This window comes from Aotus nancymaae, unplaced genomic scaffold (genome assembly GCF_030222135.1).
Source record: "Aotus nancymaae isolate 86718 unplaced genomic scaffold, 86718_ANA_hifiasm-v0.15.2.pri h1tg000040l, whole genome shotgun sequence".
In the NCBI taxonomy this organism is placed as follows: domain Eukaryota; kingdom Metazoa; phylum Chordata; class Mammalia; order Primates; family Aotidae; genus Aotus; species Aotus nancymaae.
In genome coordinates this window covers 25,529,180-25,546,754 of record NW_026988454.1, presented here as the reverse complement: position 1 = coordinate 25,546,754, position 17,575 = coordinate 25,529,180, and the positions used below count along the sequence as shown (strand labels likewise).

At 33.9% G+C, this 17,575-nt stretch overlaps 1 protein-coding gene across 2 annotated transcripts in view; it reads left to right on the top strand.

Moving 5' to 3' along the window:
- The window catches only part of VTA1 (vesicle trafficking 1), a 73,685-nt gene extending 61,215 nt beyond the window's left edge, over window positions 1-12,470 (top strand). For both annotated transcript variants that reach the window (XM_012474443.3, XM_012474444.3), the window contains exons 7-8: window positions 4,004-4,084; window positions 10,223-12,470. In XM_012474443.3, the coding sequence (XP_012329866.2) occupies window positions 4,004-4,084; window positions 10,223-10,368 (227 nt within the window). In that variant the 3' untranslated portion in view covers window positions 10,369-12,470. The remainder of the gene's footprint in view (window positions 1-4,003; window positions 4,085-10,222) is intronic.
- Window positions 12,471-17,575: the final 5,105 nt, after the last annotated feature.

Here is a 17,575-nt window from a genome sequence, read left to right as displayed (position 1 = left end):
ATTTTATTATGTTTAGAAATATTCATTATTTCCTGTGTAGAATAATGTAAGTGAAACCAGCTGCTTAGATCTATTTGCCTTAGATAAACAGTGTTCAGATTATACTTGAAGGTTTAAATCCTGATCAAGAGTCCCAGACACAAGCATTCTCATAGAGGAGCCAAGGGGAAATAAAATGCATTTTGGAGGAAAAGCATATTGGTTATTTGTTTCTACCTCTTGCTAAATCATAAACTCAACTGATATTTCTCTTGACCTAAGTTTTTCTTCTTTCTAATATGAAATTAATCATACTAACTTCTCATGGCTATTTTAATTATTAAAAGGGAAAAACTAGGAAAATGGACTAGTAGTATACCTATCACAAAATCAGTGTTCAGCAAATTAGCCTCCTTTCCCTCTTTGTGTTCCTCTTCCTTCCTATTTCTGTGCCAAGGAAGGACAAAGTATTTAATGGCAAGTTAATGAATACTTAACTTGGGGGTAAGATATTAACCTTATAGAAAGACTGTCCGAGGAGTTTTGTTTTAGACAGTCTATCTCAAGGCAGAATTGTAGTATAGGCACATCAATATATATTTTCTATATAGATACACTTTATAAGTATACAAAAGAGAAAACACTTTTAGTGAGAGGGCTATAGTAGATTGATCCATATGAAATTGCTAGTTTTGTATAACAAAAACGATAAAGTATTTGTAGTCTTATATATTCAAACTAATACACAATATATCTCCTGGCTAGAATATTCATGACATAAAGACAAATATTAGGTTGTTTTCCATTAGGAAGTTTTCTGACATGAACAGTTCATTTTGATTCAGTTAACTCTAGCATGAGCCTCTTGTTTTCTCTCTCTTTTGTTCCTTAGAGGGAGGAATAAAACTAAAAATTAGAACTTTTATAGATTGAGATCCTATCATATTTTATACACTCTTGTAGCTTTACCAAAGAATTGTCATAGCTAATTTCCACACTTATTCTTGCAGCAACTGTATTATGTATTACTGTCTTTAATTTATAAACTCTGAAGAGACTAAGCAATTATTCTAAGAAAAACATACCCAGTAATGACAGAACCAGGACCTGAATCCAAGTTTTTTTGACTTCATGTTTTGGCCACCTTCCTTCTATGTTCTTCCTCCAAGGAACTGAAATCCTCTCAAATTAAAACCTACTTTTTTGATTATTATATTTCCCCTTCAGATTGATTTGAGGTGTTGGAATCTCTCCTTTTAGCCCCAGATTTTTTTTCTAGTGTATTTGAAACAATAAAAAAAGTTCATAGTTGCCTTAAAAAAAAAAATTTAATATATAAATAATACCAAATGTTTCCCCTCTTACTCACTTTAAGAATGATTTATTTTCTCTCATATAAAGGTCCAGGATGCACTTTTATCAAAGGGAAATCCTTAAGATAGCTGAAAAGAATAGTATGTACTAATTTACAGTTTTTTGTTCTACAAAAAAGCAAAGGCGGTGCAGTGAGGACAGGGATAGTGATTGTTTAAAGAGGCGAAGTGTTTGCTTCTTGTGCTTTCACCACTGCACAAATATCACATGTAGCTGATATATAGTGTATGTTTTTTTCTTTCTCAAGAAATATACCCTTTTTATAGTTCATATTACAGAAGATTTTAGTAATAATAAAATTATTTTATGATTAAAGCTAGCCTTTTTATTGTAAAACGTAGCTTCCTTCATAGATCAAAATGTAAGCTGTATTGTTGTGTCAGAAGTACCACATTTGCATTATTCTGTAGGCTTTGATACTCTGTTGTTGAAACTCTGAAACTCTGGCCTACGTGTTTCTCCCAACACTATTTCTCATGATTACACTAAGGTTTCACTCATTCTTTGCTTATACTGTTCCTCATAGGTAAAGTAGTTAACATGTCATTCTTCCCTTTTCTGTGTCTCTCCAAATGCTACGTTCTTTCAGGAGTCTGTTTAATCACACTTTCTGGATAATTTTCTCTATCCAAAGATTTGTTTGGAGGATTTTAATTTAGACAGAAATGCAAATTACTTAGCAAGGAATGGCATTGATCTATAAATTACAAATTTATAGATCTTACAAATTTACCGATTTATAGTACTGTTAGAGTGGAGTAGATTTACCTTGTTTTTAAAGATGTATATGAACAATATATGTAATCTACATAAGCTTTAGGTACATCTGTTTCAAAGCACTATTCATGACTAGTCTCTGAAGATGCATCTCAGATTTTACTTTCTAGCATTTTTTAAATAATATATATTTATATGCCTTTCAGTGTTTGGCAAGTTTTATGGAGAAAATTATGTCAGATATTTATAATTTAAATATATTTGGTGAGCACTTATCAAAGTCAAGCAAAAAATAGCCATTAAATAGGTCAGCCTGTCTCCTCACTTTGCATTTATATGTCTATACAGTTTTCTATAAATACATTCATATACACAGTATATAAGAATAGCATTATTTGTAATAGCAAAAGATTGTAAATTAAAACTTAAATGTCCATTAGTAATGGATTGTTTTATAAATTGTGCATGGATAGAATGGAACACTATGTAGCCATTAAAAAGAGCAAGGCAGGTTTGTATGTATTAATATGGAATTACTGCTAGGACACATTAAGTGAAAAATGTGTAGAACAGTATAGTATACGGAACTTAACTACCATTTGCAAAACACACAAAGTATACCTTCTGGAAGATTTTGGTTTAGACAAGTACACAGATTTCTTAGCAAAGAACAGCATTGACATATATAGATTGGATTGGACGCACAGTTGTTTGTAGGTAGATGGAAAGGTGTCATAAAAACTGGTACTAGCCCTAAAGTGGCTTGGAGTAGGAGAGGCAGGCTTTCATCTTTATATTTTTTCGTACTATATGAAATCTGTACTTTCACCTTTCATCTGTATCCCTGGGTACTTTAAAAATTTTCAATTTGTCGTTAAAAAGTAAGATGTTTATGGCTTTTAATAGTTCCAAAGGGTATAAATATGGAGCTGGTTTGCCCTGAAACACAATTAAGTGAGGTAAATAGTGTATATTTAAACCAGTTGTTTCCCTTATGTTGGGGATGAGAAAAATCTTAAAACTTCATACCAGAAAAACTTTAGACCTTTAGAAAATTTTAGAACTTCAGTCATCTTTTGTGGAACTATTATTCTGTAACCCTCAAGGGATATATATCCGTGCCCCTAGAAACTTCCCTCTTTATTTTTAACCTTTTTCTTTGTTTCCGTTTTCTTATCCCAGTATTTTTTCCACTTTACCCTTCCTACAAATTGACTATTTGAATTCAGTGTATTAGTTTGGCAAACAGTCCATTTTGAGAGACTATTTAACTCCATTGATTTGGAGTAATCAACCTTTCTTCATTTTATTTTACTGTTGATTAATCATTTCAGTCTTTTTTGGAAACTTTCAATACTTTCTGTTAATTTTTTAGATGATTAATAAATAATCTTCAACTTTAGTGTATGTCTTACCATTAATCCAGAATGCTAAGCTATTCATTGATTTGACAGTTTTGAAAACAGTTGTTTATTGGAAAATTGTTTATTGGAATATGTAAAAATATCATCTTAAAATGTGTAAACTAAAAAAATTACAAATGTTAATTTGTAATTTCATGCATAGTGATGAAATTGGATTCATCCTCTAAGTTAAAGTAAATTATAATTATGTTCTGCTTTATCACCAAATTATTTAATTGGCTAAGAAATTGAAAGGTAGGTAATCTACTACTTCTACAGATAATTGATAAGCTTTAATTGAGAATTAATTTGAAGCATTAGACAAAATATATATTAGGAAATGTATAGCCAATACACATATGTAAACACTCAATACCCTCCAATGTCAAATAAGTATATCCAATTAGAATCCATTGATATTTTAAGAAAATAAGCAAGGTTATGAAATTTCATGACTTTTTAGTGCTGTCCTACTGTATAATTAAAAAGTATAATACTTTTATACCCATTTGTGTTTTTCTGACTTGCAGGTGTAGCAAGTAATACCATCCAACCTACTCCACAGACTCTACCTGCCATTGATCCTGCACTTTTCAATACGATTTCCCAGGGTAAGTCAGCTGACTATTTTGTGAGACACATTTATCTTCTGTTTTGGTTTGCTATTTTGTAGTTTTAACTTGACAGTAGCATATATTTAAATGTTCTTACTTAAATTTGAATTTCTAGGTAATTTGAAACAATTTCTTTGAATGATTGTGTTCACTAGATACTCAAATGAACCAGGATTGTTTGATATTAAAAATACCAACATTCAAAGGTGTCCCCTTTTGTTACAGCTCTTTTTTTCATACACTACTGGATATAGAAAAAACATGTAGCCAAGGCTGTGATGGAGGCCTATGCTAGATTATTTTAATTTAGTTCAAGATTTCTGTGAATTGTGATTGTGACTTTTCTTATCTACACTAAGTTATTAAATTACCTAAAAAAGAAAGGAACCGACCATTATTGAAAATAAAAATGTCTGAGGTTACTTTGGTTGTTTGGTTTATAGGCTAAGTGATTGGTTTAGGTATAATCTTCACTACTTTTCTGACTTCTCTTTGTTTTTTAGCCCAAATCAGGCATTGTGTTTATTTTGGTCTTTGTCATTCAGACTTTAGTTTTCTTCATATGTCAAATGAGATTTAATTCTTTTATATTTAAAGTGAAGACCTTGATTATTTTTAATAGCTGCTAATGAGTTTCCGCTGATAATGTCTGCAGGTGTATTTTTCAACTCGAATTTTCTGTTCTCCCTGTATGGGTGGGAACCAGCTAGTAAGCCTGCCTGCCTCTCAGCCATGGAATGAAGAGACCCTTTTGGGAAAGAGGTGGATATCATACCTACCTTAACAGTCCTAGCACTGCCTGAGCAGTTTGTTCCACAGTTTTGGGGAGATGTTCTTTAAATCTCTTGTCAGTTTTCCCTTTTCAGATTTTTCATTCTTTCTCTTCTCCTTTTCAATTTTGTGGATTTATTTCCTTTTGCATTACTTTATCATTTCAACATGGTTTCAGGAGGAAGACTAGCTAATTATATATGCTTAGTCTACCACCTAGAACCAGTACCCTAGAATTCTTTACCCATCTAAACTGTCAGGCAAGTGTTAGGGCAAAATAAATATTTTTAAATATTTAAGAACTCTCACATTTTGCCTAGCACGTACCTTTTTTAAGGAACTTACCTCAGGATGTACTCCATCAAGATAAGGGTGGCAATCAAGAAAAAGAAATTTGAAATATAAGAAATGATGAAATATACTTCTTTAGATCGTCTAATGAAGAAAAATTCTATGATAGCTTTCCCACGTGCCTGGAAAGCAGTTGCTCCAAAATTATAATAAGAAATCTGAGAACTCCCCTCCTTTCAGAAAAATACGTGGATTTCATAGTATATAGAATAGAAGCTGTAGAATATGAAAGACATAGATAAGAAGCTATAGAACCTGCCAGTGAGAAAACAAAAAAAAGCTAAACTAAAACATCTAAGAAAAATTTTGAAGTTATACAAGAAATCTCAATTTGGAAGCAAACAAAAATATGCCATGAGTTTAAACAGTAATAGAATTATGGAATATGAAATAAAAGGATTTCATTTGACTTAGGCACAAAGATTATTCTCCTTCAAATGACAAAACATAGAGTACATCACTCAGGATGAAGTATAAATATCAACACTGACATTTTAACATCATACTGGAAGTCCTAACTAGTGCAGTAAGAAAAAAGAAATCAAAGCTATACAGATAGGAAAGAAAAAATAATACTATCTTTGTTCATAGATGACATGATTGTCTATGTAGAAAATCTGGAAGAATCAATTTAAAAAATCCACTTAGGACTGATAAGCAGTTATAGCTGGATTGCAGTATAAATAATTAATATGCAAAAATTAGTTGCTTTCCACATAGCAGCACAAAACAAGTGGGATTTGAAATTAAAACACGCTGCCGTTGTGTTTGTGTTTACAGAAACACAATAATAGAAAACAAAATACCATTTACATTAGCACCCCACCAAAAATATTCAGGTATAAACATTACAAGATCTATATGAGGAAAACAATAAAATGCTGATGAAAGAAATCAAAGAACTACATAAATCGAGATTTCGTGATCATGCATAAGAAGACTCTGTATTCTCAAGATATTAGTTCTTCCCAACTTGATCTATGGATTACGGGCAGTCAACATCAAAATCCCGGCAAGTTATTTGTTGTGATCAAGTGAGCGCGAAATCACCACTGAGACAAAGACTAGGCCAAATTACAGGGTCTTTATTGCTGGTGGCCATGGAGGACTCGTGTCTCTCTAACCCGTGGCCTATGGCATCTTGTTCACCTGGCAGTAGGAGGGTGAAGAAGGGGGTGCCACACACTTTTAAACCATAAAATCTTACTAAAACTCACTATCACAAGAACAGCAATAGGGGCATCCACCCCCATGATCCACTCACCAGCTACCAGGCCTCTCCTCCCGTTCGATAGGAGGTTTGGGTGGGGACACAAATCCAAACCATATCACACTATAGTAATAGAGACATATCATTATAAATTTGTCCCAACTCATAGAAAACACAACATCAAGAGTAAACCCTAATGTAGACTCTTGGTAATTATGGTGGATAAATGCACGTTCATTTATTGTGACAGTATACTGCTCAGGTTAGGGAGATTAATAATGGAGGAAGCTGTGCATGGTGGGGAAGGGGAGATGAGAATCTTATCTTCCTTCTTAACTTCGTTGTGAACTTAAAACTGCTCTAAAAAATTCTATTTAAAAAATACTGCATATATATTCACTGTCACTACCATTACCATCACTTCTGGTACGTCTTATATCCCTTTTCTGCTATATATTTCTCCTTAGTGCTTAGTATTTATCACCTTTTAATGCATATATTATATGTGTGAAATTAATGTATATTAAATATATTGTAATGAATTTGTGGCTAACTCTGGAGAGTGAATTGGATAGGTAAGTATTTGAAGCACACTGTTTACTTTTTTACTTTTACGTCTCTGAATAGTATTAAGAGTGTGAATGACAACTTACCTCATAAAGTTGTTTTAATGTTAAGTGATATAATATCACAGTAGTGTTTAGCACAGTACTTGACAGAATGAAATTCTGCCTGTAATTATTACTACCATTGATGGAATTGTTAAGTGACATGTCTCAACAATGCCTTTATGTATGACAGTTCTGTCCTGTGCATTGCATCTAAGTCAGAGGATACGAGAGTAACCGGAACGACATTATCCAAGGCCCTTGACATAAGAATTTCTAGAACTATCTAGTTAAATTGGAAGGAACCTCTAAAGACCCATTTTGAAAATATTTACAATTAAGTGTTCTATCCTCTGTTATGACATTAGATATATCAATGTTGGAAATGGATACTTATGTCAGCTGGGCATGCAGTGATTTCTGTTTACACTAAGTAATGTTATCTTTGATCCATTGCTGACCTAGGCTCTCTTTGCCACTGTAGTAGAGGATTTAACTGATAGTTTTAGCTCTCTTCTGCCTGATCTTATCCTGACCTCTGAAGAGGAGATGAAGCCCTCTTATATATAGATGGTCTTGTCTGCAGCCCATCTGGGACTTACAAGCAAAGATTTCAGAAGAGATATATTAGTAAACAACCCCTCTAATCTTTGAAACACCTTTTAGGTCCACATTGCACACCTTCTGGTTCTGATTATGACCTCTAGTAAATTTTAGTGACAGAAAAAACAGCTTTTATTTTGGTGCATTAAGCTTATATTTACCATTTTGAGTATAAAATCAGATAAACTGAAATTTAACACTTGTTCTCTTCCTGAAATGTGTTTACCCTTCTTGTATTTTTTTCATTTTCTCTGTTGAGTTATTAAATGCTAATTTAAAAGAATTCTAGTTGACATTTTATTTTTACTTAGTTTAAAATTTTAATTCACATTTTATTGATGAATTATAGACTACTATATTTTTTAAATGGAGAGCCTTATGTGATACAAAATAGCAAGTAACTATGGTTTGTTTGCTTATATTTTTCATTGTTGAAAATAAATCTAATATCTCTATGTCTATAAATTATTTTGCATATAAATCTATACATTTGTTGTTATTTCATTATTGTATATAATGAATTACACAATTGGTTACGCATGTCTGTAAGCTTTATATATTTTATATCTAATATTTTTCTGTTAATATATTTTCATTCACATTTTATAAATATTGAAATTATGAAAAAATATATTTGTGTTTTAAAATAATTTAATCTTTAGTGGGTAAGTTTAGTTTATAAAACAAAAATAATAACAGTTCTTGCAGTTATACACATTTTGCTGATATGTCAGCCAGTGCTAAAGCTAATGCTGTAAAAATAAGATGAATCTGACCATTACAGCCTGCTTTCAGCACATCCAGTAAATTCTGGATGGATGCCGTGTATTTAAAACAGTGCCCTGAGATAGGAGAGACTTAAAGCACAAAGTGAGTAGCGTTAAGGTAAACTCAGTTTTCAAAGATGTTTCCCTCATCTAGACAGCATATATAGCCTAAATATAATTTGAAAAAGCATTAAAGAATCTGGAAGGTATTTTTCAATATCAAAAATATGAACTGAAGCATACCTGACTAAATTGTCAACAAAACTGGTAGTTGATGTTTAGGTTTAATGGGTAACAAATGCCAAGTCAGTAACTTCCGTTAAAATTGGAATCTGTAATCCTTGATTCACAACAAGGCCAAGTTTTATGTAATCTTAAATACTACTAGTTCAACAAATATTTGAAGACTTACTGTAGTGCCCTGCACTAGTTACTGTGTGTAAGTATATGTGTATTTTAAAATCTGTAATTTAACTAATGTTTTATTCTATATGAACTCAATTTTAAAATGTGGGAAATAAAATGCAGCTTTTTCATATTCATGCAGTGAAGTTATTAAGCACCTATAAGTGCCTAGGACTGAGCTAAAAACTAGCATATATTGTTTTAGTACTCTTTTTGAAAATTTTAGAAAATAATAATTGGGATCAGAATATTATATTAGATGGCCTGGAGTTGCTACCTACTTAGAAATCTTTGCCTAGGTAATGTCAGGTTTTTTTGTTTTTTTTTTTTTTTTGAGACAGAGTCTTGCTATATCGCCAGGCAGGAGTGCAGTAGCGCGATCCCGGCTCACTGCAACTTCCGTTTTCCGGTTTCAAGCAATTCTCCTGCCTCAGCCTCCTCAGTAGCTGGGACCACAGGCATGCGCCACCACACCCAGCTAATTTTTTGTATTTTTAGTAGAGACGGGGTTTCACCATGTTGACCAGGATAGTCTTGATCTCTTGACCTCGTGATCTGCCCGCCTCGGCCTCCCAAAGTGCTGGGAGTTTTTAAATTTTATGTTGTGTGTGTGTTCGTGTATTTCCAAGTACACAAATTTCCCAAATACACGAAAATTTCCAGAGAAAATGGTGGTTATTTCATAAGATACAATATCCATTTTTAATTTTGTCTTTAGAAATATATATTCAAGGAAATTTGTCTTAGATTAAATGAAATGTTTTTAATGTGTTTTTTTTTCTTAACTGAAATTGTTTATTTGGGCTCTACATATTAATCATCTGTATAACTGAAAACTTAGAATAAATTTTGGAGAAATAATTTGTAATGGTTGTTTACATGTTTAATTGTATATTTCAATGATATAAAATTTAAGAAACCTTAGGAACACCTTAAGAAATTTGTACATAGATGGCACAAAAATGCAGAATATTTTCATGCTAAAAATAAGCTAAGCAACCTGGTTTTCTTTGCATTAAGTTTATTATTCACCTTTTTTTATTGAAGGTTACGTTTATATTCCAGTTCAGTTGAGGGCTGAATTGGTTTAGTCTGTCTGTATTGTTCCATCAAGAGAAGCTAAGTGATTCTAGCATAGACACCAAACCTACCATCCTTGTTTGTCCTTATTGCTTCTTAAAGGAAAATCTTACTCATCTGTGTTATTATGTATTGGCATATCTACAGTTTATATTAGTAATAAAAAGACAATTGAAAAGAATGAAGAAAATTTATCAAAGTTCATATGGGATTGACAAAACCTATTGTGTTTTTACATAGCCTTAAATACATTTTTTAATCTTAAACATAAGCATTTGCCCAACCTTACAGAACACTTTTTGTATTCCTATAAATATCTTAATTATTCTTTTTTTTCTAGGGGATATTCGTTTAACCCCAGAGGACTTTGCTAGAGCTCAGAAGTACTGCAAATATGCTGGCAGTGCTTTGCAGTATGAAGATGTAAGCACTGCTGTACAGAATCTACAAAAGGCTCTCAAGTTACTGACAACAGGCAGAGAATGAAGCCTTTGTATGACAAACCCGTGTATTTTTGGCATGAGGAACTAATAGTCCATTACTCTATCTTCAGCCTATCAGGATCACTTTTAAGGAAGACTTCGGTTTCATTGAATATGACAATGAAATCTGTGTGTATCAGATTTTTATTGAAACATTCATCAGCAGCTTCAACCAGTTTTCATTGTCCATTTAGTAGATTGAATCATCTCTGAGTATATAGGGCTGATGTTAGCAAGACCCTAAAAATGCCCATTGAACCCTGCTTCAAAAAATGAAAACACACATCTGTAAAATGTATACTGGGAATAAACTTTATATTTACATACATTAGGGGAACTTTTTAAAATCTGTAATGTTTGGACAAAGAAACAATATTACTTTGCTATAAAATAATAAATTTAACTTTCAATAAAGATTGCCAGAATATTCTAAATTTGAGATTGTTTTTGTTTTCCTCAAGTCATAAAACAAATATAAACATTCTAAACTATTGGATGAATCTGAAAAGACATTAAGTTCAAATTTTGATTTATACTCATGTTAAATATAACTACATTAAAAGTTTAAGATTTCATGGGAGAAAATATAGTAAGGTGAAAAGGTAGGATCACTTTTAGACTTAATAATGTTGGTTTTCCAACTGCTTTCCCTTATCTGTTAAAGCATAAAATGAATTGGTATTTGCTTCATAGGCAGTTTGACTGCATGTATTAGAGAATGAAAAGAAGATATTTGTAGTAATGCCTGGAAACTTGGTGCTTTAAATTAAGGTACTCCTCTGCTGCTGTAGAATGGATTCCACACAGTGGATAGCTGTGGATGACTCTGAATATTATGTTTAGATTCCCAGTTGTTAAGTTTATAAGTTTTGTGGGGAATTATGAACTTCTTTATCACCTGCATTTGTGCTATGTAAAAAATAAATACAAAGATTCTTTTAGCTAATTCAGCTTGTTACAAAGACAGTTGTCTGTTTTTATTTGCCTGCTAGAATTGTCTTTTTTAAGTCATTTTTTATTTGAATATGGGTGTTTCTATAGGAAGAAGCAATCTTTTTTTTTTTTTTAAGATAAATTTGACAAAGTTACCTGAAATTTTTCTGGTCCATTTTATTCATGCTACTAAGATGGGAATCTTTAAACACTAGGGTCAGCAAGCTTTGGCCCATGGACTGGCCACCTGTTGTGTAAATAAAGTTTTTTGAAATAAGACTATACCCATTCATTTATGTTTTATCTGTGGTTGCTTTCCGTAACTGCAGAGCTGTATTGCTTACAAGTTTAAAACATTTACTCTTTGGCCCTCTAAGAAAAAGTTAGACACCTAGTCTAACGGCCTGTTTAGGAAAAAAAAGTGAATCACTAACTCATAATCATTTATATCCATTATTTTCTGCGTAAATGTAATGCTATTGTACACGGTTTGATAGAATAAATATTTGGACTGACTAAACTATTCCAAATTATCACACACACACACAAAAATGCCTCCTAAAAATCATTTTCTCATCCTTTACAAGATGTATGAACATTTGTATGGTTCCACATTTGCATCTAGAAAGCAATGCTCTTTAGAATGTTATTATAATAGAAAGATGGCCAGATGACCTTTAGTGTTATAAGAGTTTCAGGAAATTTTAATTCAAACCTTGATATGTCTGGACACTAAAAAGTAAACGCATCACCTCCTGTTTCATACCCAACCTTTTTGTTCCCAATCGGGAGAGCACATGGAGGGAAGGAGACTGTATAAAAATCATGGAGTCCATGGATAGTGGGCTGCATGGTGTGACCAATCCCTTCTCTGTAAAATGGAAATGACACCACTAGCCATCTCAATAGTTTCGAGAATTCAAAGAGATACAGTACATGAAGTGCTTAGCACATGGTAGCTTTCGTAAATGTTTAATGTCAATACTAATGCTATAATGTAAATTGTTAATAATTTATTTCCCAAATATTGATATCCCAGTTGTCTCTGTGGCCCAATGCTTAAAAATGCCTTCTTGCATGAGGGGGTTGAACTATACAATGTTTGTTAACTTTGTATTTGTATTTTTTCTTATAAAATCTTACAATAAAATTACGAGATGTGTTCTGATGTAACAGTAGGATAAGCAATTTTCATTTATTCCTTCTATATATATTTGCTGAATGGTTACTATGTGCCTCATATTGTTCTTTGCAAGTAGAAACGACAGAAAATAAAAGTCCTTCCTTCATAGAATTTACGTTCTAATAGGGAGCGAATAGACAATAAAATATACATTATATTTAATCAGTGGCTCTCAAATTGTGATTAGAAATGCAAATCTTGGGCCCCAGCTGTCCTACCCAATCAGAAACTCTAGGGATGGGTGCCAGCCTGAGTTTTAAGAGACGCTTAAGGTGGTTCCTAAAGTTTGAGTGGTTTAGCTCTACCCAAGTCAGAAATATTGCAAGTCTGAGAGAAGAGATTCTTCTGAAACTGTGGTTCTCAAAGGTGTGGTCTGTGGACCACCAGCATCAGCATCACCTGCAAACTTGCTCGGAAATTCTGGTGACCACAACTATGCGAACTTCTGTATTAAATAGTGATAAGTGCTATGGAGGAAACTGAGGACAGGACAGGAGATGCTTAGGTGTGTAACACATACACATGTTTAAATAGGATAGATGGGATAGACCTCCCTGAAGTAACATTTGAGCAAAGGAGGAAAAGCGTAACTAGTTACACCGTTACATAAATGGAGGAAGAGCATTCCGAACAGAGGTAGACAGAAATCAGGTCAGAGGGTGTAAGTGGGAGAAAGACTGGTGAGGGAGCTAAAAGTTTAGGATCATACGGTCTTTTTGTAAGGGACTTGACTGGGAGCTATGGAAAGATTTTGAGCAGAAGCATAGCCTGATGTGACTTAACTTTTGAAAGAATCAAATTGGCTCCTATGTTGAAAATAGACCATAGGGAGGGTGATAGGTAAGGGAGGAAGCTGGGAGACCAGTTAAAAGAGTATTAACAATAGGCTGGGTGCAGTGATTCACGCCTTTATCCCAGCACTTTGGGAGCCGAGGCAGGCCGATCACCTGAGGTCAGGAGTTTTGAGACCAGCCTGGCCAACATGGGGAAACTCCATCTCTACTGTGTGTGTGTCTGTGTGTGTGTGTAAATATGTGTATATACATATATATGTATATGTATAACATATGTATATACATTTTTTTGTGTGTGTGAATGAGTCTTGCTCTGTCGCCTAGGCTGGAGTGCAGTGGTGCAATCTCGACTCACTGCAACCTCCACCTCCTGGGTTCAAGCGATTCTCCTGTCTCAGCCTCCTGAGTAGCTGGGATTACAGACAGGTGTTGGGATTACAGGTGAGATTACAGGGCACCCACCTGTAATCCCAGCTACTCAGGAGATTGAGGCAGGAGAACCACTTGAATCCAGGAGGTGGAGGTTGCAGTAAGCCGAGATCGCATCACTGCACTCCAGCCTAGGTGACAGAGCAAGATTCCTTCTCAAAAAAGAAAGTATTACTATAATCAAGGTGAGATATTATGATGGCTTAGTCCAGGAGTAGCCTTAGATGTAATAAAATGGGATTGGTTTCTGGCGATTTTTAAAAGTAGAGCCACAGGATTTCTGTAAACTGTATATGAAGTATGAACATAAGGAGTAAAAGTTGACCAGATTTTTCACCTGAATGCCTGGAAGGAATGAGTAATCACTTAGTGCAGTGGAGAAAGTTGCCGAATTCCTCTCACACTTAGATTGAAATGCAATGTTTCCAAGTTTTTGTGACCAACCCAAGTGAAACTGATAACAGTGTTTTGTCAATGTGGGAGAGGGACAAGAAAAAATAAAGTTCTGTTGACAATGATTGCCACAGATATCTCACCAAATCGCTGCTGAACTGGAACTGCAAGCCAAGCATAGTTCCCACAGTTATCGTGGCCAAGGCAGTTTACTGACTTCAGGACTACACCAAGAAAAAGACTCCAGTTATGGATCTTGAAAGTTAATATCCTCAGATATTTGTAGAATCTATATATGACTTGTAATTCTAGAAATCTGAGATTTCTATGAATGCATTAAAAGATCGTATGCTGTCTTTTCTAAAGAAACACTCTAATAACAGCATTGGACAAATACTTTCGACTCTAAAAGAACAATAGTTAATGGAGTTGGATTTTGGTTATCTGCACTGCTTCCTCTCTTCACCCATTCCTTTTTATTTTATTTTTTAACTTGACTCATTTTGGAGCATTTGGATCAGATCTTCTGGTTTTGCCCGTAAACAAAGCTCCATCAGTAGAAAAGTTAAGACATACTTTATATGAGAAGTATACTTCCCTGGTTGGTTGTAATCTTTGAAATCTGTGTGGAATTCTAGGACTACAGGCTTGTTCATTGGTGTATACTTAAGTAGGACAAATTCTAAGTAAGGAACACTTCAATAATAATCGTAATAGCTAACATTTCAGTGCTTACTAAATGCCAGATACTATTCTAAGTATTTTGCATATATTAATTCATTTAATCCTGCCAGATTGCCTGAGAGGTAGGTTTTACCCCTGTTTTAAGATGAGGAAAGTGAGCCACAGAGTAACAAATTTGCCTAAGGTAACACAGCTAATATTTATTTTTAAGCTCAGACTGCCTGTTTCAGATAAGAATCATCCATGTAGGTAAGTCACCTGTTACATTATAAATACAATAAGATGTTATGAGTTCCACATTATCAAGGTCATTGGACAGTTCCTTTTATTAGTGAAAGGTGTTAGCAGCTAAATTTTTCTATTATCTGGGCTATATGTTCCAATTGACTATGAGTGCTAAGCAGTGAACACAGGGCATGAACTTGAAAATCTGATTGCACCTTCAGTGTCTGGAATACACACTGGTCTATGACCCAAAATCGTACACCAATCCAAGGGGATACTAAGCAGAGTTTGTGTAATGCTACAATGGATTCATAGGACATTTTGGAGGTGTTCCACATCATTAGGGAGTCTGGGTTTCCCAAATGTGCCTATTTGATCCTTTTTATTTTAAATAACATCACTATCTTTCCTAACTAAAAATTCTTCATCTTCAGGAAGTAAGATTGCGATATGGACTTCAAATGTAAAATTAGCAATAATATTTATTATCAGATATTTCCTCAATTAAATTTCTCCCTGAAAATCTTAGGCAAAAGCCCCTGTCTCTTAATTCATATATCAAGTTTGGAGGGAAAGACATAAATGCATAGCTGTATTCCATGAATATAACTTAATGGAGAACTGGCTTCAGAGTTAGGCAATATTGGGAAGTCTTGTCAAATGTTAAGTCATATGTTCAAAAATATTAATATTTATTGAGCATCTACCATCAAATAATATGATAATGCCATACTGGAGATTATATACGAGATAAAATAATTCTTCCTGAAGAAAGTCAGGAAAAGCTTCACAGATAAGGTTGAGCTAAAGGTTTGGCAGGCAGGGAAGCAAGGAGAAGTAAGCAGAGAGAAAAACACAAGCAACGTCATGGAGGAAAAAATGTGGGCAATTCAGGGAACTGGAGCAATTTAGTTTTGCTATGCATACGGCCTGTGGGGGCCAAGATTGTAAATGTGATATGGCTGGGTGGGGAAGTGTTATGACTAAATCATATCCCTTCAAAATTCATATGTTGAGGCACTGATTTCCAGTGTGACTGTGTTCAGAGATAAGTCCTGTAGGAAGGCAATTAAGGTTACATGAGATCATAAAAGTGAGGCCCTAATACTGTAAGTCTGCTGTCCTTAGAAGAAGAGGAAGAGCCACTGGAGCTTGCTCATTCTGCACATATACAGAGAAGAGGCCACGTGAGGACACAGAAAGGTTTGAATACGTTCTTAACCCTATCAGTTGCCGGTCTTAATTCATCCCATGGAATTGTTTTGTCTTTTCAACCCCTCAGCTACATTATTTGTATTGTGATATAGGGGATATTCAGAGTCCCCTGAGAAGGAGGAAGGACATTGATTGTCTATTGTGCCATGCTTATATACTTTCTGGGTATAATGCTTTCTGTATAAAACCAGTAACACCCCAGCAACAACAGTAACTTGGCAAAATTACTATTTACCACTTCACTTTATATATCACATAAGTTAAACTTTATTTATTTATGTGTCTCCCTCAGTTGCTAAGTTCCTTGATATTTTATACATTTGTGAATTCCTGGTAATTCACATGAAGCCTGATGTATTATAAGTATCCTGAACTGGGGAAATGAATATGTAAATGGGCAAAAAATATATACTAAAATGATCAAATAAAGGTTGTGTTCAGACACCTCTGTTCTATCATAGTGTGATTTAAGCTTGTAATGATAATTGGGTCAAAAAGTTCTGAAATCACTTGCTAATCTTATTACAAACAAACAAAAAAAAAACAATCTATGCCACCCAGCAAATCTTGGGGTTCTTTATCTTTTGAAATCATGAAGCATGAAGTCAGGTGTGCTCAGCACATTCTTAGAATATACACTAATAACATCCTAGTCACAGACATACATGATATTTGTTAGCAGCTTATATGTTTTTGGCCTGTCTAAACTCTGGCAGAGATTAATATATTCAAGCTCACTGGAGTGAAGAAGTAAAACTGTGTATCTTAAAAACAGGGAAAAATATTTAGACCACAAAGAAAATTGAAAATGTTCCTGGTGTCTGAGAAATTGTAACTGGAAGGTTATTTCTACAGATAAAGGGACAAGTGGAAGTTTAAAATTAAAGCCACCATTGAGATGTGAACATTTTGGGAAAGTCAGAACTCATATAATTTTTTTCATCAATATTTAATCTTTTCTACTGCCTAGTGGTTCAAAGAACTGAAAAAAAAGTGTGAAGATGATAAAACCATAGGCACAGGAAGCTGTCATGCAGAGGGGTCTATTCTGAGTCAGGAAGCTGGTGTGCTGGTCGCTCATTGTCGCAGTCTGTTCTGTCTACCAGAAAATCAGCCCTTCTGAACCTCCTGTGAGCTTTCATTTTCCCACATAAAACATGAGCAGGCAAAGCTAGATTTCTACCTTGTTTTGAAGATCTAAAATTCAAGTCTTTGAATAATACTTAGACTTTGCCAACAAAATTTGGGATTAGGTCTATGGCCCTTGAAACACCCTCATTTTAACTAAACATATTGTAACATGTTTTAAAACTTAAATTTTGACATGCATCCTATTCAGTGAGTAAATATTAACT